This window comes from Myotis myotis, unplaced genomic scaffold, assembly GCF_014108235.1.
Source record: "Myotis myotis isolate mMyoMyo1 unplaced genomic scaffold, mMyoMyo1.p scaffold_m19_p_2, whole genome shotgun sequence".
Lineage (NCBI taxonomy): Eukaryota > Metazoa > Chordata > Mammalia > Chiroptera > Vespertilionidae > Myotis > Myotis myotis.
Window position 1 is genome coordinate 16,756,867 of NW_023416324.1, and position 20,837 is coordinate 16,777,703.

General features: G+C 39.9%; 1 protein-coding gene across 5 annotated transcripts in view; it reads left to right on the forward strand.

Moving 5' to 3' along the window:
• The window catches only part of PHACTR4 (phosphatase and actin regulator 4), a 75,470-nt gene that overhangs the window by 46,043 nt on the left and 8,590 nt on the right, over nt 1–20,837 (forward strand). For 2 of the 5 annotated variants that reach the window (XM_036348138.1, XM_036348137.1), the window contains exons 3-9: nt 5,402–5,578; nt 6,298–6,378; nt 11,832–11,996; nt 12,687–13,064; nt 16,319–16,901; nt 17,305–17,489; nt 18,327–18,480. In XM_036348138.1, the coding sequence (XP_036204031.1) occupies nt 5,402–5,578; nt 6,298–6,378; nt 11,832–11,996; nt 12,687–13,064; nt 16,319–16,901; nt 17,305–17,489; nt 18,327–18,480 (1,723 nt within the window). Of the gene's footprint in view, nt 1–4,399; nt 4,428–5,401; nt 5,579–6,297; nt 6,379–11,831; nt 11,997–12,686; nt 13,065–16,318; nt 16,902–17,304; nt 17,490–18,326; nt 18,481–20,837 lie in introns of those variants that run through there. The other 3 variants (XM_036348136.1, XM_036348140.1, XM_036348139.1) reach the window with 3 other exon arrangements.

Here is a 20,837-nt window from a genome sequence, read left to right on the forward strand (position 1 = left end):
TATTATTATTTTTTCTAATATCTTTCATGCATGAGAACACTCTCATGATTCAGAATTTCTTTCTTTCAGGAGGCACCTACCTAAGCAAAAAATGTGTGGGAAGAATTTTATCAACACTTTATTTTAATCAGTTATAGGTGTTGCTCTTGAATAATGGCTAAAAGTTGAGTTTCCAGAGCCCTCCCAGACTAGTCTCCACCAAAAATGCCTAATAGTATGACTTCAGATTTCTTTCCCATGTATGTTATCAACAACATAAAGATCTGCATCCCGTTTCTATCACTTATGCTATGTGCAAATAGAAAGGATCTAAAAAATGAAGCATACAAAGAAAAGCAGTCCATGGCGGGGGGCGGGGGGCGGGGGGCGGGGGGCGAGAGCCAACCAAATGACAGTATGAAGTGCTGAAGTTAAATAAACAAAAAAACCTCAACTTCCAACTGAAAATATCATACTCAGTACAAATATCCTTCAAAAATGATTAACTGAAATTATCCTAGTTGGAAACATAGAATTGCAGGAAGAAATGAAGAGTATCTGAAAAAGCAAATATGTAGGAAATATAAAATAATATTGTTTGTTAAAACAACAATAATTTCTGTTTTATTGTTATGTATATGTAATAAGACATGACTATTTACACAAAGAGCAAATAGAGTTGAAATGTTGTAAAATTCTTGCAATAAGTAATAAACATACTAACTTAATGTAGATGGTAACCAGTTAAGAATGAACAGGCCCTGGCCGAGTAAATCAGTTTATTAGAGCATCATCCCATATGCTCAGTGTCCAATATGCCAAAGAAGCAACCAATGAATGCATAAATAAATGGAACAACAAATTAATGTTCTCTCTCTCTTTCTCTGTCTCTCTCTCTGTCTCTCTCTCTGTCTCTCTCTCTCTCCACTCCTTTCTCTCCCCTTCCTCTCTCTAAAATCAATTTTAAAACAATGAATGCACAGAGCAAGACAAATAGAAAATAGAGCAAAATGGTAGACTTAAGCTCAATTGTGTCAGTAAATACATTAACTATAAATGGATTAAACTCTAAAAGACAACAATTGTCAAACTAAATAGAAAAACAAAATCAAGGCAAAAGTGTTATTAGAGTGATATGGGGATCTAATGATAAATGGATCTATTCAACAGGAAGATATAACTCTAAATTTGTATATACCTAATAACATAGCATTAAAGTATATCAAGCAAAAATTAATAGAACTAAAAAGAAGAGACAAATCCACTTTCATTGGTAGAGATGTTAACATACTTCTCTCAGTAACTGATAGAGTAAGCTGACAACAAATCAGAAGGATATTATTTATGCACGATGATTACCCAACTTGACCTAATTGGCATGTATAGAACACTCACTCAGTAATTGCACAGTACACTTTCTTTCCAAGTGCACATGGGACACACTATGTTAAAATAACTGCAAACTTTTATATTGATTTTTTAATGTGTTTATTGATTTTTAGAAAGGAAGGGAGAGAGAGAGAGAGAGAAGAGAAAGAGACATTGATGTGAGAGTGAAACCTGCTTGTCTTGTACCTGGGATCAATCCGGAAATCTGGGCATGTGCCCTAACCGGGAATCCAGCCAGCAACCTTTTGGTGCAAGGGACAACACCCAACCAACTGAGCCACATCAGCCAGAACTATATTGTTTATTTTTAATTTAAACTATATCTGAAACTAAGAAACTCAGGGAGCCCCTCACAATTCTGTAGGAATATTGTATATGAGTAAGAAACACTGGAATGATGCCATGATTTTCTAGTTCATTTTTCATCAACAGTGTATTCGGTTACAGGCATGCAGAGAACGTTTGTCTCTGTCTCTTTTTAACATGTGTCAGGTTTCTAGATAACAATCTGGGATTGGGTTTAACAAACCTGTGTGATCATAAGAATCACTTGTGAAGATATTTTTAAAAATATGTTTTATTGATTTTAGCAAGAGAGGGAGGAAAACATCAATGTGAGAGAGAAACATCAATCAGATGCCTCCTGCATCCCCTCCCCTATTGGGGATCAGGCCCGCGACCTGGACTCTTAACAGGTTACCTTTTGGTGCACAGGATGATGCTCAATCCACTGAGCCACACCCATGGGGCACCTGTGAAGACTTTTAAAAACAGATTTCTAGTCCTGGCCAGTTTGGCTCAGTGGATAGATAATCAACCTGCAGACTGAAGGGTCTTGGGTTCGATTCTAGTCAAGGATACATGCCCAGGTTGTGGGCTAGATCCCCAGTAGGGGGCATGCAGGAGGCAGCCAATCAATGATTCTCTCTCATCATTGATATTTCGATCTCTCCCTCTCCCTGCTTCTCTGAAAGCAATAAAAATATATTTAAAAGAAAAGAAAACAGATTTCTAGGCCCCACCTTCCAGAGATTCTGTATTTTGAAAGGGTAACTGGGCTGATTCCAAAGTATTTGAACAGATTTGGGAGTCACTGAAATAATGTTCTGCTTGTCATAGGGAGAAGAGGGAGGTGGAGTGAAAAGAACATGAGAATATAAGAATATGAATGAATACATTTGGACTAATAACTAGTTCAGGGTTGGGTATGGCTGAACCCCACTGCATGAGGCAAGAGGCATACCCACTTGTAAAAAGTTATATAAACATTAAAATTAAGTATATTTGCATAAAGCATCAAAGGAAAAAAATACTCTTTTTACTGACTATATTCAGTGACTTTTTAAAAAATATATTTTTTATTGATTTCAGAGAAGAAGGGAGAGGAGAGAGAGAGAAACATCAGCGATGAGAGAGAATCATTGATTGGCTGCCACCTACTGAGGATTGAGCCTGCAACCCGGGCATGTGCCCTTGACCGGAATTGAACCCGGGACTCTTCAGTCCACAGGCCAACACTCTAACCACTGAGCCAAACCAGCTAGGGCTCAATGACTTTCTTTACATAAAGAAAGAAGAAGGCTCTTTTTAGCAATAGATGTAATAGTGGACACATTCATTTTTTTAATCATAAGCTGTTGGTATTTTCTATACACGCTGTACTTTTTTATATAAACAACACTTGTTTTTAGTTCATATGCTAGCAGGCATAAATATATTTAAAAGGATATCATGATTTTATTGTTTTAATGTTTAAGAGAAAAGGGAGACATAAATATATTGTTCCGTATAATGAAGAATTAAATTGGATTGAACTAAGCTCTACTTTAGAAATGATTAGATATTTGAGAAGACAATGGGAGCAGGCTAGATTGGCTATATTTCAGTTAAGGACTTTACAGACAGGGACTTTTTGTGAAGATATTAGCATCTAACATTTCTAAAGCTTTTGTGGTTTTTTTCCTTTGTAAAAGCATCAAATACTACTAATAACCTTTTTTTTAAGTATTATTAGTCTGGGGGTTTTTTTTGTGTGTGTGTGTGTGTTTTTTGTGGTTGGGTTGTCCTTTTTTAAATCTACGCCATTACTCTTAAGTAAACAAGCATTTTCCTATTGTCTTTTAGAAGTTTTTAAAGTTAGGATATTTAAAATGTTAGTCCCTCCTTCCCTCTGCAAGTAAGGTTACAATTTGAGAATGATAAGTTTATGTTACTTAGCTCTATTCTGAAAGGGTTACATTAACATATGTTAAATATTATGCTGTGTTGAGGTCTGATTGACATTCCATAATTGGGAGAATAATGTCTTAGTTAAAGCACTAACTCTTGAAAGCAATACCTCTTGAAAGCAATACCATGTGTTCACTCTTGGGGGTTCATCTCAAGGTACCATTGAGGGGGAATTGTTATGACAGGAGTTCTAATGTCTCTGGCAACGACACTTTTTAAAATATGGTCCACTTTTACAATCAGATTCCACTGCATTTCCTATGGGAGTTAAAGTAGTTGAGACCCAGGATGCCCATAACTAAATCATGCAGCTGGGAAGAAAAGAGTCCCTGTCCTCCGTCCTCTTGATCTGCTGTACTTCAGTGACCAGGACCCTATTTGGCCCTGTAATCTGGATACATCAAAATAATGCATCAGCAGCCATTGCTATATTCACTCTGGTAATTACGGTTATGGAAATCTGACCTTCATCAGTGGACTTTCCTAGACTCACATCTATCGATTAGAAAAATACTGATTTTGATACTGTTTTTAAAAAAATTAATGCATATTGATTGTATATTTTCTCTTATGAAAATATATCTACAGTATTAAAAATTAGTTTTAGTGAAGTTATGTCCTTTTATATCCCCCCAGAAAGTGTTATTTACTCCAGATGGAAACTTTTTTTACAATAAACATATTAACTTATTACATGTGATAATACAGTATGTGGTCCTTGATATATTTCTATAAAGTAAAGGTTCCACTTTAATTTCAGGACTGTTATTCCACATGACTCTCTTTTTTTCTTCTCCTCTAGACTTCTCCAGAGAACCCTGGGACAGTAGGTGGAGTGCAAAACTATATTGTGTTGCCTTCCTGCTTTTTTTTGTTGCCTTCCTGCTTTTTAGAAGTATTATTCTTGGCCCAGTCTTGGCTGCTCCTTTCTCTGCCACTAAAGCTACCTAACTAAACCCTGCATGTATAGTCATTATGAGGGACTTATTTATGGTCTTTCATTTCAATCCTGTACATTTACCATGTCAGTTATGTTTCGTGAAATCCTTAAAATCAGAGTTGTCCCTAAGACAATATTGTGATAAGCAAACTGGAATTTCACCTCACCTCTACTTTCCCCCCCAACAAAAATAAAAGTAAAAATCCTTCCATTTTAAACCACTATCCTTCTATGCCCCTCCCCCCGCCCCCCCACCTTAGTCCCCTTACAGTGCTCCAGAACTCCCTAGGGTCTTGTGAAGGCAGAATACAATCTGAAAAACAGATGTAAGAAAGGTGTTAACACTTAATGTGTCACCCCCTCTCTGAACTATTTATGTCCTAAAAGAGGAGGAGAGGGAGAGGGTAGTGTTTAACAAAGAATAATGACTCACTCACAAATGATGAAATTCCCCGCTTCAGTGACAGGGGAGATAGTATGTTAGCTGGGGAAGACCCTCCCCATGCCAAAAGAATGAGAAGACTAACAACAGTAGGCTTCATGGGGCAAGATCTCATGCCTGTTGGGAAGACATCCACATTTGGGTGTGTGCCTTTAAGAGATTTTGAGCTGGTTATAATCATCTCATTGAATTTTTGTCCTAAAATGATGTCAACTTGGTTTGGTTCGTTTTCCTCCTCAGTAGTTTATGTCATGGATTTTGGTGTTTGGTGTCTATGTGATGTCAAGGAGTCCGTCTCTGCATGATTGTTTATCATTGCTGTGATCCTTTCCAACTACAACAGGAAGAAAGGGGCAGGGACGATTTCTAGATTATGCCGAAATAACGAATTGGCTATTCTCTTCCCTCTCACCATGCAACAGAAGAAGCAGGCCAGCCCACCGCCGACCCAGGCATGATCATGGACAGTGTGGAAGCAGGAGGAGACATGACGCCTCCCACCAAAAGGAAGAGCAAGTTCTCAGGCTTTGGCAAGATCTTCAAGCCCTGGAAATGGCGGAAAAAAAAAAGTAGTGATAAATTCAAAGAGACATCAGAAGGTGAGATATTAAAATTTACATACTTATATGCATAGCCCATGGACATGGGCAATAGGGTGGTGATGACCTGGGGGGAGCGGGGGAGGGACTGGGAGAAGGGGGATACGGGGGAGGGAAATGGGGACATCTATAATACTACCAACAATAAAAATATGTATGTGAAAAAATAAAGATTTAGATATGTGTTCTGAGTTAAAGAGGCCCTTATTTTGGAAGTTACCTAACTTTTCATTCCTTTCCCAAGCTTTGATAACCCCCTATTTGAAGAAGGAATTGAATCTTTTAGAATTAAAAACCAAATGGTTACTCACTAAGCCTTATATATTATAGCCTCATTCCCAAGTTGAAATATTGATGGGACTAAAGTTTATCAAGTGGTAAATGGAGTTTCTAAACTATAGCAAATCTTAGATGCTTCTTTTTTTCTACTCTGGCCACGTCCTCCCAGAGAAACTATATTCATAAATACCTTATCGTTGAGATTTTAATTAAAAAAGATAAAATTATATAAGGATAGTTCCTTTTTGGAAATACTATTTTCCTGATAACACAGCATATGAAAAAATTAAGTTTTTTATTATAAAGGTAGTTTTCCTGTTCTTTTCTTTCCAGAGACTAGAAAATTGAACCACTTTATACTTTTACCTGTGGAGTTAGAATGTTTAAAGTTAACCTTTAACTGCCACATTTCTGAGTGCTGTTTTCCAATTTAATGTTAGTTTTAGAGCGAAAAATATCTATGCGAAAACCGAGAGAAGAGCTGGTTAAAAGAGGGGTTCTGTTGGAAGACTCTGAACAGGGTGAGTTTGCACACCAATGGCATATGCCTGTCTGTGTACTTGGTCTTTGGTTCTGACTAGGTATTTGAATTTTCTTTCATTCTTTTGCCATTGATGGGGGTGGGGGGGTGGGGTGATCAACTTTAAAAACAAAACAAAAACTATTCATACATCTAGAATATGTTTGTTTTTTTTTAAATATATTTTATTGATTTTTTACAGAGAGGAAGGGAGAGGGTTAGAGAGTTAGAAACATCAATGAGAGAGAAACAATGACCAGCTGCCTCCTGCACACCTCTTACTGGGGATGTGCCCGCAACCAAGGTACCTGCCCTTGACTGGAATCGAACCTGGGACCCTTGAGTCCGCAGGCCGACGCTCTATCCACTGAGCCAAACCGGTCAGGGCTAGAATATGTTTTTTTTAAATGTCCATTAAAAAAGGAAAAAAACCTCAATAGGAAAGTCTGCAAAAGCATTGAATTCACTAAAGAATCTGTGAAAGCTGGATATATATAAACCTATGTGCAGGTATGTCCAGAACTTTGCATATATCCAACAAAAATGTGTATGCATTTATATCAAGATATGTACAAAAGTACTTGTAGCAGTAGTATTTACTAACAATAGAGCAAAATTGGAAACAACCCAAATGCCTATAATAGTAAAACATAATGTGATACATTTATAAAATAAAATACTTACACAGCAATGAAAATAAACTACACCTACCCTAACCGGTTTGGCTCAGTGGATAGAGCGTCGGCCTGTGGACTGAAGGGTCCCAGGTTTGATTCCAGTCAAGGGCACGTATCTTGGTTGGAGGCACATCCCCAGTAGGGGGTGTGTAGGAGGTAGCTCATCGATGTTTCTCTCTCATCTATGTTTCTGTCTATCCCTCTCCCTCTCTATAAAAATTCAATAAAATATATTTTTAAAAATAAACACCTACATGCTATAATATCAATCTCATAAGTAATATTGAGCAATTAAGTCAGTTATGAAAAAATATGTTGTATTATTTCTGTAAATGTAAAGGAAAAATAGGCAATATTAAACTATAGAGTTTGGAGATGTGCGTTTAACTGGTTAAACTATAATTAGAAAAACAAAGGATTGTCACAGAGTTAGGAGAGTGATTGCTTTGTGGGAAAAGGAAAGGAATGTTACTAGGCAGAAAAGGAGGTTTCTGGGGTCTGGAAACATTTCTTAATGTCCATGATGATTATACAAGTGTTCTCCTCGTAGTATTTCATTGAAATTTACATTTATGTTCTGTGCATTTTTCTCTACTGATATTATACATGATGAAAAAAATAAGTATTAATAAGATATTTTTATAGAATTAATGCCATTTCACCTATTTTTGATTTATTTAAGGAAGGCATATATTTTTGTGGAAATGAAAATATCTAATAAATGAAAGATTAAAACATACTTAGTAAGTGAGAATAACGGAGTGTTTGGGTTTTGTTTTCTTTTTTGGACAAAATGTCAAATTAGGGGTATAAGTATAAAATTATTTTATTCTAATAATTACCTCCTAATTTATTTTATTAAAGTCCATTTTCTGGCAGGGGTAGAGGGCAACTATTCACCTTTCAGTCCATGTCTAAATTATCTGGCTGTGATCTTTACCTCTGAAATTGAGTGAACATCGTTGGAGCACACATTCTCTGTGCCACTGCAGTACTTGGTCATTGGTTTCTCCAGCTCTTCCTTCCTTCCTTTCTCTCTCTTTCTTTCTTTTTCTTTCTCTTTCTTTTCCTTTTCTCCTTTTCTTCTTCTCTTTTTTTCTTTCCTCTCTTTATCTATCTATCTATCTATTTCTCTTTCTTCTACTTTTTTTTTGACCAAATTTGTCTCATGCCCATATTGCTGCTCTAATCTTAGTCTGTCATAAAGATCATGTTTTGGTATTTCAACACTCATTGCTGGTTTAATAATGTCAAGACTTTCTCCAATGTCTGACTTTTACAAAGCAACTTAGGAGTTAGGACTATATAGTACAGTGGTTGCATTTTATTTCTCTTCATTAGAGTTACTTTTTATGAGACAAAAATCTGAAAACCAAGTTTTTAAAATATACCATATCCTTTGGATAATAGGAAAAAGGAGCCAAACTGATGGCATATTATACTTTTTAGGTTTTGAACTGTGTGAATGTATTGCTTATTCACACAATTTAATTAAGTTGTGTATATTGAAGATTTATTATTTCAACCTTATAAAATGTAAGCAGAGTCCCAGTTGGTATGGCTCGGTGATTGAGCGTCAACCTATAAACCAGGAGGTCATGGTTCGAATCCCAGTCGGGGTACATGCCTGGGTTGTAGGCTCAATCCTCAGTGTGGGGCATGTGGAAGGCAGCCAATCAATGATTCTCTCTCATCATTGATGTTTCTTCTCTCTCTCCCTCTCCCTTCCTCTCTGAAATCAATAAAAATATATTTTTTTAAAAAGCGGAGGAAAGAAGCTTGAAGGAAAAATACTTTAGCATTGGTTACCTCTGGGTGATGAGATGGGAATAATTTTTTTTCTTTCTATTTTTATGAATTTTCTACATGGTTAGTTATGAGCACATGTAGTTTTTGTTTTATCATGCATCTGCTTGTTTTTACAGTAGGACACAAAATCTTCCAGGTATGTAGGTGTTTAAAATTCTAACCCCTCAGTTGCAGCACCTTTGGCCCTTGTTTTTTTTCTGATAGCCATTCCTCACTCCATGCCTCTCACCTTTCTTGCTCACTCACCACAAAACCCTGTACATTACTTCTTTCTTATTTTTATTGTTTGTTTTTTGTTAATCCTCACCCAAGGATACTTTTCCCATTGAGTTTGTTTTTTTTTAATATATTTGTATTCATTTCAGAGAGGAAGGGAGAGGAGGAAAGACAGAAACATCAATTATGAAAGAGAATCATTGATCAGCTGCCTCCTGCACGCCCCCTACTGGGGATCAAGCCTGCAACCCAGGCATGTGCCCTTGACCGGAACTGAACCCAAGAACCCTCAGTCCGCAGGCCGACGCCCTATCTACTGAGTCAAACCAGCTAGGGCCCCATTGAGTTTTAGAGAGTGGAAGGGGGAAAGGGAGAAGGAGAGGGAGAGGAAAAAGAGAGAGAGAGATAGAAATTGAAACATTGATATAAGAAAGACACATTGATTGGTTGCCTCCCTTGGAACTGGGAATCAAACCCAAGACCCTTCAGTGTGTGGAGGCGACACTGACCACTGATCTACACCAGCCAGGTTTTCACCTTCATTCAGTCTCTTTTCCCCTCTGCTTCCTATTGGCTCTGGTTCAAAGTTGTTTTTGCCTAGGAGCTCAAAGGCCCAATTGATGAATGAATTGCAGCCATTGGACAAGATGCCATTATGCCAATCACAAAACTGACCTAAGCTTTATTCTGTAAGAAGAAACTCAGAGATGGACCTCAGGGCCTGACATATAGCCAGTTTAGCCCCAAAGCAGTGTTTGAACCTTAACGCTCTTTTCATACTTGAATATGGCATTTGGCTTGATTATGGTTTTGACTTGACTGTATTTTAAAATACTTAATAGATTTTCTGAGAGGGAGGCTATTCAGAGGCATTAAAGCCAAATGCTACTTCTGCTTCATTCTGCTAGCATTGCAGAAACCCTAAATATAAGAAATTTTACTTAAAAGTAGGCAATCCTGATTAAGTAACTTGGGAAAGAACTGATTGCTTTTACATATATTTTACTAATATGTGCTGAGTAGAAACCAATTAATAATGTGTCTTAACCTTTCACTACATTGCTTTCAAAAGTAGCAGTCTATGTTGGCACTGAAATGATTCATTGCTCTGTATTCCAGAAAGACCTGTTTTTGTTAACGCTGGTCTGAATTAACATAAGTAATAACTTACTACATTTGCATAATTGTTGTGCTCTTGCCCCTCCCCATTTTAAAAAAAATAAAGTAGTGTCAGAATCTCAGCTTTAGAAGTACATTTTTATTTGGTGCTCATTTGCCTTAGTCTCTTCACTACTTTTAGCCCAAACTCCACCTCTTATTTAGCCTGCATGAAGAATAACACTGTCTAATAAAGGGCACCATTTAGAAAGCATCTAGTTCCAGTCAGCACACTAGCAGCTGAGACAGAGTTTTTAGTCTCCAACCTTAGGTGTGGTGGTGTGTTTTTTTTAGTTTTCTCCTCCAAAGGAGTATAGAAAAACCTTAGCAGTAGCTGAGAATGTTTGTCTAATTGCTCCGTGAAGGAATCTTACCTACAATTTTCATAGTGATGAGTGGTCATCCCAAAGCCTTCAGCCTAGTGATGATTCCTGCAGTTTAGTTTGTATTTCATACTTACCTTTGATGCATCTGTCAGTTCTACCCCTTGCTCTCGACCCATAATACGCACAGGCACCCTCTGCTACTTCTCACCTATATATTCTAACAGTAGCTCATTAATTGTTTTCCTGTTCAATCACTGTGCAATCCATCCTCCTCACAGCTCTGAGTTAACCTTCTAAAAGGTAGGTCAGATCAGATCTCTCTCCTACTTTAATTCATTAGCTTCCTGTTACCTACAGGATTCAGTCCGGGCTCTTTTACATGATGTTTGTTATCTTTCATAGCCTGGCTCTTGCTTGCCTCTCCAGTCCTATACATAACTTTTCCTTATATGCATCTATTCTACTGCCAGACTTAACTAGTTGCCAGTTCCCAAAAATGTCAAATAATTTCACATCTTTCTACATGCTGTTCCTTCTTCCTAGATACATTAAAGAATCTATCTCATTATTAGTCTAGTAGGTTCCTATCCTTCCTTTAAGACCAAGTTTAACTATCACTTTCTGTGAAGCTTTCCTAACCCCACTCCCACCACAGGATCATTATTTCTTCTTTATTCCTACCACTTCATCCATTATAGCTCTTAATGTTTAATACTGTAATTACATGTATAATAAGTCTGTCTTATTCATATAGCAATGCAGCTGGCACATAATAGGTAATCAAATGTCTATTTTAAAAAGGAATTACTTAATTTCCACTACTATAAGGATCCAAATAATAATAAAAATCTATACTAATAAAAGGGTAATATGCTAATGAGACCAGATAGACCGGACATCTTCCGGATGTCCTTCTGAACAAAGCCATGGTGGCGGGGGCAGAGGCAGAGGCGGTTAGGGGCTATCAGGCCTGCAGGGGAGAGCAGTTAGGGGCGATCAGGGCCGGCAGGGGAGCAGTTATGGGTGATCAGGCAGGCAGGCAGAGGTAGTTAGGGGCAATCAGGCAGGCAGGCAGAGGGTCCCGGATTGGAGACGGTGCAGGTCAGGCTGATGGACACCCTCCCCCATGCACGAATTTCATGCACCGGGCCTTTAATAATAATAATAACAACCTAGATCTAAATGATAAACTAAAAGGAAGAGGAGGAAATGGGATAAGATGACCATGCCAGTTTCATCAGTTTGCCCTTTCCGTTTGGACCTTGCAGATGGTGAGGATCCAGGGAAGTTGAACCATGCCATGTTAAAGAATGGCCACACCACCCCCATTGGGGATGCCAGATCTTCTAGTCCAGTCCCAGTAGAGGAAGAGCCAGAAAGAATACCAAGTCTTGGAAAACCTGTTCCAGAAGAGGACCCAAAGAAGCAACTAGGTAAGAAACTGGATTTTTTAGTTTAAGAGCCATGGATTTTAAAAAAGAGAGAGGGGGGAGAGAGACTGGCCAGTATGTCAGTGGTTGAGTATCGACCCATGAACCAAAAGGTCACTCACTGGTTCAATTCCTGGTCAGGGCACATGCCCAGCTAAATGTTTCTCTTTATCTCTCCTTTTCCCTTCCTCTCTCTGTAAAAATCATTTTACAATTTTTAAAAAAGAGCTATGGGTCATTCTCATTTACCTCAAGGGTTTGCAAGAGCAAGGGGAGAAATAAAACCCAGAGGGAATTCTCTCTAGCAATTCTCCAACTAGTTGTAACTTTAAGTAGAATTTCCCCCTTCTCATTCTTTTATTCACAAAGTATCTATATTTGTGATTCTCAAGGATGGAGGATGTTAAGTATCAGATAACTGTAGGACATTTTTAAGATACACATTTTTCTTCCTCTACCCAAGGTATTCTATCAAATGTGCCTCCTCCTGGCTCTTATATGACAAATCACTACGATGATAAGTCTCACTTACTGATTTAAAAAGTGTCATCTACCTTAAGTATTTTGAGGTTGGGAAACTTGCCTGTCAATTCATCTATAAATTAAATAATGGGTGAAGTTGATTATAAATTGCTAGCTTTTTGAGTCTGTCTTGTTACTCTCTCCTTTTAAATCATATCTGTTATTACACAGGCTCAACTGGAAGCCGGCCTAATTCTGAAGCAGAGTTCGTTCCTGAGAATGCACCCAAACAGCCTTTACTTCCCCCTAAAAGACCGTTGTCCTCTTCTCATGAAGCAAATGAAGGGCAAGCAAAGGATGCCACTTGCTCTGGCAGCACAGCAAGGCCCATCTCCTCCACTTCTACCACTGCCCCCACCACAGCACCTGCTGCCGCCACAAACCTACCAAAAACTGTTATTAATGCCTCTGTGCCCCCTACCCCAGCACCCAGGACTCTTCCTGCTGCTCCTGTCAGCACTAACACTACTGTTACCCCCAGCCTCCCTGCCAAGCAGCCCCCTGTTCCTCCCCCTAAACCAACTCACAGAAATAGCAACCCTGTCATTGGTAAGTAAGTCTTTAGGTTGCCATTTTGGGTTGGGTTAGGTTTTAGATGGTTATTTTATAGGATAGCTGATCCAATATTGATTTGGTCTGTGAGGGAGTTTCCATATTTTGTCCCTTTGAATGCACTCTATAGAAAAGTCTTAAAATGAGGCAGGCGACTATGAGCGGCAACAGGCTTCTGAAATCAGAAACCACTAAAATGAAGTCAGGTGTGGGGGATTCATATCTATTTTCCTAAAACTGTTTCTGGAATACTGTCTATAGTTGGGGGACTGGGCATGTGAAAATCACAACAGGTTTGACCAGCACGAAGAAAAGATTTATTTTAACCTACTTTAAACTGCCAGGGCATTCCTTCAGCATAAGCCCAGTAGATGAGAAGATGATTGTATAGATGCCAGTGTAACTTGTGGTTCAGAATCTGGCATAATGTCTTCAAGGGGAACTGCAAAAGATATTATTTAAATTGTTTTGATAAAATCATGTTTTGAGAGTTAAAAATGCTACTCTGAGTAAAATCAGTGGTGGAAGAGAGAAAGGGAGGATAATTGGTTTTAGTAAATTTTTTATATTTACCTGAAATCCTTTTTAGGTCTATTTTCTTTATATAAATGCATACCTTCTTAGAGGAATTTTCAAGAAAAGGAGGAGAGAAAGGAAGATAGTTTTTCAGGAAAAATGATACTAGGCTTAGTACTGTTTAAGTTTTTGTTAATGATTGGAGGAGTAAAAAGTATGCCTGCTGGAGTGTCTCGTCGTCCTGTGCACAGAAAGATTGCAGGTTCGATTCCCGGTCAGGGCACGTACCTGGGATGTAGGTTCGATCCCTGGTTAGGGCACACGCAGAAGGTAGCCACTCAGTGTTTCTCCCTCTCCCTCCCTCCCTCCTTTCTTCCCTCCTTCCCTCCCTTCCTCCGTCCTTCCCTCCCTTTCTCTCTCCAATCATGTCCTCAGGTGAGGATTTAAAATATATATATGCTTGTTAAATGGCTAATAACCATCAAGTTGTGTGGGGTGACTAGAACCTTGAAAAACAGGCTTAGAATTTATTGTATGACAAGCTGGAGTAGCTTGATAAAAACAGGATGAAGGTTATTATTATTATCCTGTTATCACCACCTTAGATTGACTTATCTCTGAGGAATTTGAGAAGCTTTCATATACTTATTTTCAAAATCTCCTTGTGAAGTAGGAAATTGATTTTATCTGTTATATAATTAGGGCAAGCAGAACAAGAAGAAATTGTGACTCAATTCAAGGTTGCAGTTAGTGAAAGATAGAAATCAAACATAGGTTTTTCAACTCTTGGGTACAGACCTGTTCTATACACCTGTGTTCGCAAATGGTTGTCAAGACAGGTGTTCTCATCACAGTCGCCTGGAGGGGTTGTTAAAATGCAGATTGATGGACCCTGCACTTAAAGTTTCTGGTTCAGTAAGTCTGGAATAGGGCCTGAGAATTTGCATTTCTGTGAAGTTCCCAGGTGATGCTGATGCTGCATATACAGGGACCAGAACCACTGCTCTAAACCAGTAGTATACTCTTTTCAGGGTAAGCAACTGCTGTTGTTTAGAGAGGCAGCAATAGCCCAGTCTACCCAAAAGTATCTCTTTCACTGATCCTAAGATTTACATTTTTTTTAATCCTTTTTTTTAAAAAAAAATTTATTTTTATTGATTTCAGAGAGGAAGGGAGAGGGAGAGATAGAAACATCAAAGATGAGAGAGAATCATTGACAGACTGCCTCCTGCATGCCACCTACCAGGGATGGAGCCCACAACCCAGGCATATGCCCTTGACTGGTATCAAACCCCGGACCCTTCAGTCCACAGGCTGATGCTCTATCCACTGAGCCAAACCGGCCAGGGCTTAATCCTTTTTGTTGTGGTTAATCCTCATCCGAGGACACTTTTTTTTTTAATTTATTTTTTTATTGATTTCAGAGAGGAAGGGAAAGGGAGAGAGAGATACCAGTAGAAACATCAGTGATGAGAGAGAATCATTGATCGGCTGCCCCCCACACACCCCACACTGGGGATCGAGCCCGCAACCCAGGCACGTGCCCTTGACTGGAATCAAGCCCAGGACCCTTCAGTCTGCAGGCTAACGCTCTGTCCACTGAGCCAAACCAGCCAGGGCCGAGGATACTTTTCCCATTGATTTTTTTTTTTTTTTTAAGAGGGAATGGAAGGGAGGGGGGGAGAGAGAGAAACATCAATGTGAGAGAGACACATCAATTGGTTGCCTCTCGCATGCACCTTAACCAGGGCCCAGAATGGAGCCTACAACCAAGGTACGTCATCTTGACTAGAATCAAACCCATGACCCTTCAGTCTGAGGGCTGACTCTCTGACCACTGAGCCAAACTGGCTAGGGCTGAATCCTTTTTTTAATGTGTATGAGCTATTTTTCTGAAAGTCCTTTTAAAAATATACTTACGATGAGCCCGGCCAAGGTACCTCAGTGGTTGAGTATTGATTCAATCATGGTTTGATTACTGATCTGGCACGTGCCCAAATTTCTAGGCTCGATCCCTGGTGGGGGCTGTGCGGGAGGCAGCCGATCAGTGATTCTCTCTCATCGTTGATGTTTCTATCTCTCCCTCTCCCTTTTTTTTCTGAAATCAATAAAAATACATATATATATATATATGTATGTATGTATATGTATATGTATATATACGTGTGTGTGTGTGTGTGTATATATGTATGTATGTATGTATGTATATATATATACACACACACACACTTACGATAAATTACATTAAAACATCAGATTACCACCCTGGCCTGTGTGGCTCATTTGGTTGGAGCATCATTTCATACACCAAGTGGTGGGTTCAATTTCCAGTTAGGGCACATACCCAGGTTGTGGGTTTGATCATAAGTTGATATCTCCCTTTCTCTCTCTCTCTCTCCCTCCCTCTCTCTCTCTCTCTCTCTCTCTCTCTCTCATAAATTTCTTCTTAAAAAACTAAAACATTTCTTTGTTTTTGTTTCTTTTTGGTAAAACTTTCTTATCAGACTATTAGGATAGTGGTCTTCCTATACCTCTATACGTGTATAAGGTCTCATAGATATTGAAGGGTAATTTTGTTTTAGAATGAGGTATCTAGGGAATGGCAAAGGCATGACATGTAATTTTTTGCCTGAAAGGTTAAGACAGCTCAGCTCTAATTCTATGCCCTGGGCTGGCCCTTCAAAGCATTGTAAAGCCATCTTATAGTGAGATGTTGCTCTCTCTTTTTCCGGCAGTAAACAGTGGAACATTGTTATCTAAACCATCCCCACCCTTACCACCGAAGAGAGGCATTCCATCAACCTTGGTACCCACCTCGGAGTCTGCCGCCGCCACCACCGCCACAAAAGCACCAAGTGATCCAAGAGAGAAGAGCACATGCTCTGGGGGCTCCGAACAGCTGCTGCTCATCCCACCTCCCTCTCCTTCCCCCCCACTGCCCACTCATATACCGCCAGAGCCCCCACGGTCCCCTCCACTCCCTGCCAAGACTTTTCAAGTTGTGCCAGAAACTGAGTTTGCACCTTCTTCAGATCTACCCCAGGAGGTTTCCCCGCAGGAAGACCAGAAGAAGGAAGTACCCAAGAGGATGTTGGACCACAGCTTTGGGGAGCCCCATGTACCCTCTAGGCTGCCCCCACTCCCACTGCATATCCGAATCCAGCAGGCCCTGGCCAGCCCACTTCCCATCTCTTCCTCCTTGGAGGGCTCTCACAGAGCTCATTCGTTGCTCTTCGAGAACAGTGACAACTTTTCTGAGGACAGCAATACTCTGGGTCGTACCAGGTCACTTCCCGTCACTATTGAAATGCTGAAAGTGTGAGTGCCTTAAAAGCTTGCCTCTTGTTTCCTCTCCTTTACTTTCCTTTTTTAGTTAGCCCTTCTTGGAAAAAAAGTACTTATAAAAAGAAAATGTGAATAAATTTAAAGTAAAAAGAATACTCAACAAATAAGACATGTTCTAGAATTTGAACTTTGTTTACCCTGCTGATTTCTATAACATGGTTTCCATAGCAGACAATTTCATGATGATATAAAAATTATAAACTGTTAGACTTGAAAATTGAAACCCCTGTATTTTTTGATACATGGTGCTTAAGAGCATGGATTTTGGCGTAAGCTAGCTCTGGGTTCAAATCCCAGCTCTATCTCTTACTTACTAGCTTGTATTGTATGTTCTTTAACCTTTCTGAAAGGTTATGTAATTATGTTAATCTTTTAGTCCAGATGATGAAGAAGAGGAGCAAACCCACCCATCTGCGTTCAGTGAAGATATGCCTGCTACCTCAGTCACTCCTGCACTCCCACAGTGTCTGCAGGAGGAAGAGGAAGAGAAGGAGAGCGACTCAGACTCAGAAGGTCCCATTCAGTACCGAGACGAAGAGGATGAAGATGAAAGCCAGAACAGTAAGAAAAGGAGGGAAAGCAAAAGAGAAAATTCTTTTATAGTTAAAGCTACTGGCTGGTCTTAGCAAGTGAAAAATTAATGGAAACAGGCACCTTCTCCCATGAGCCATCTGACTCCCTGATGTTGGCTTATGAAGAACTCTTGTCTCTGATATTGCCATTGTTATAACAAGCCGTGAGCGGGAGCCAAGTAGATTGCATCCTTCAGTTTTTTCATCTGTTTTTAATAATGGAATCCTGAAAGTGAGAGAACAGCCTTAAGATAGGAATTTTATGCCCTGACTGGTTTGGCTCAGTGGATAGAGCGTCAGCCTGCGGACTGAAGGGTCCTGGGTTCGATTCCAGTCAAGGGCATGTACCTTGGTTGCGGGCACATCCCCAGTAGGGGGTGTGCAGGAAGTAGCTGATCGATGCTTCTCTCTCATCGATGTTTCTAACTCTCTATCCCTCTCCCTTCCTCTCTTTAAAAAATCAATAAAATATATACATATTAAAAAAAAAAAAAGATAGGAATTTTATGAGGTGTGTTAGTGTGAATACTTTTTGTTATAATTCAGAGGGCTGTCCCATGCTTAGATTGTCTCCTGTAGCAATTCTTATTAGGGATGAAAGTGTAGAGGACTGGTAGAAGGGAGAAGATATCTTTAGCCCATCTGAGGCCATCTGGCTGAGATTTTTAGATGTCTTCTTAGCTTTACCCCCACCTCTTTGTTAGCTGGACGATTGGAGGTCACGTGGAAGCTGGGAGATAGGATATTATTTGTTCAGATTCTTTCCTGAAGCTCAAGCAGGTGAGGTTGAGCCTTAAGCTTCAACATTTTCTTTTCTTGTGCAAAGGTGCTCTGGCCAACAAAGTGAAGAGGAAAGACACACTGGCAATGAAGTTGAATCACAGACCCAGTGAACCAGAGTTGAACTTGGATTCTTGGCCTCGCAAAAGCAAAGAGGAGTGGAATGAAATACGGCACCAGATTGGGAACACGCTGATCCGGTAGGCCCACTGGTTAGAATACATTGATTTGATTTGATTTGATTTGGACAGTATGGATGTTGGAGACTTATTTTGTGGTGACGTTTCATTTATCTTTTTGTTACTGTTTTTTTTTTTTTTAATTTTAGAAATAGTATAATATTCTTAAAATACCTATTGTGGCCTGGCTGGCATAGTTCAGTGGTTGAGCTTCGACCTATGAACCAGGAGGTCACAGTTAGATTCCTGGTCAGAGCATATGCCTGGATTCGGGCTCAGTCCCCAGTGTGGGGTGTGCGGGAGGCAGCTGATCGATGATTCTCTCTCATCATTGATGTTTTTCTCTCTCTCTCTCCTTTCCTCTCTCTGAAATCAATAAAAATATACTCTAAAAACAAACAAACAAACCCTATTGTGCCCAGTTGAGTATTCTCTAAGAACTTGGCAATTAAACCATAAGATACGTTTTGTTGTTGTTTTAAGTTTTAGAGAATTCAGGTGGTTCCCAGAATAGCAAGACTCCTCTGTCATTTATCCAGTTGCTCAAGCATGAGATGCCAGCCCAATTAAAGAGCACACCCATATTTTTTATTATATCTATTACACATGTTCCATGTAACTGCCTCCTTTCAAAGTGTTAGTATACATATTTTTCCATTAAGTTACTATATTTTTCAAGTCAGCTGGAACCCAACGCATAGAGAAACTGAATGCAGGCCAATTACCTGCACATATAATACACATTAGAGTCCAGGTATATAGACAGGTATTTTCCCAACTCAAATGTATCTCTTGATAGAATGAGGAAAAGGAGATGGAACTGGTGACACATTACTTACAAAGTAATTAAGGATGTTCATTAACTAAAATATATTCTCCTCTCCTATCTTACACACCTGTTGTGCTGTTGGCCAGGTTGGCACTCTTAATGCAAAACTGTGGCCCTCTGTCACGAAGAGACCATCAAAATTAGGAATTAGTTTAAAATGGGGATCTTTGCCCAGCTTCGTGGCTCAGTGGTTGAGTGTTGACCTAAGAATCAGGAGGTCATGGTTCAATTCCCAGTCAGGGTATATGCCTGGTTGCAGGTTTGATCCCCAATGTGTAGGAGGCAGCCGATCAATGATTCTCTCTCATCATTGATGTTTCTATCTCTCTTCCTCTGTGAAATCAATAAAAATACTTAAAAAAAAATAGTTATTAGCATGTAATTCAAAGACTGTCTGAGAATTATAAATTAGCTTGGGGCCCAGTTCATGAATTTGTGCACCTTGAAAGGAACGGTGGGCCGAGAGGCTGTGGTGGGCACACAGGTGCGGGTCTTGGCCCATCCTCCGCACCCCCACCCGACCCCTCCCACTGCGGCCCGTGGTCTCCTATCTGCTGGCAGCCCCACTCCTGCTGCCGTCGCCACTCCCATGCACTGACAGAGCAGAGATTGGGGCCAGCGCCAGCAGCAGGAGCAGGGGGAGGTGGAGAAGCCCTCAGGGACGATCGGGGCTGGCAGCTGCCGCTCGCACCTGCTGATGGCACCAAGCAATTGAGACCGGCGCCGAGCCCTGGCAGCAAGTGTGAGTGGCGGCTCCAGCATTAGCTGCGGGTGCGAGTGGGGGCAGCACCAGCAGCGGGTGCGAGTGCCTGGCAGGACCACGGCATGCGGGAGCAAAGAATTTTCAGTGACCACCACAGGCTTGCCCCCATGACAGCAGTGGGCACCCCACCGTGGTCTGGCTCACCCGCTCACCTGCTCCACCATCGCACTGCAGCCAACGCCCACCATGTTCCACGCACGCCCCCTGGTGGTCAGCACACATCATAGCAACCGGCTGTTCAGTTGTTTGCCGTTTGGTCTATTTGCATATTAGGGTTTTATATATAGGTGGTAATAAATGAATAATTTTCTGATTCCAAAAATGATACATCATTGGTAACATCTCAGAACTGTAGGTGATGAGAAACTTCATAAAATATTTGATAGAGAGGACCTTATTTTAAAATCTCAGTCCTTATCCTGGTTTCCAGAATCAAAATTTTTAATATGCCTGGAGTATCTGTGTTAACAGATTTGCTGAAGGAGCAAATCTTTTTGGGAGCCACCAGTCCAGTCCAAACACTCATTTTACAGATGAGTACTTTCAGAGTCTGTCTGAGCTTTTTCGTAGTGTTAGGGCTTGTTGATGTCAGAGCTAGAACTAGAATTCTGGCCTCCTGTTTATACATACAATTCCTTTTTATGTTGTAACATCTGTATGAACACTTTCAATGTGAAACTTGTTTCATAAACAGTGAATCAGATAAACAAATGAAATATCAAAACAGTTTGAGATTTTATTGATTTCTTGCCAGTGTAGGGACTAATATAAACTAAGACCAAAACA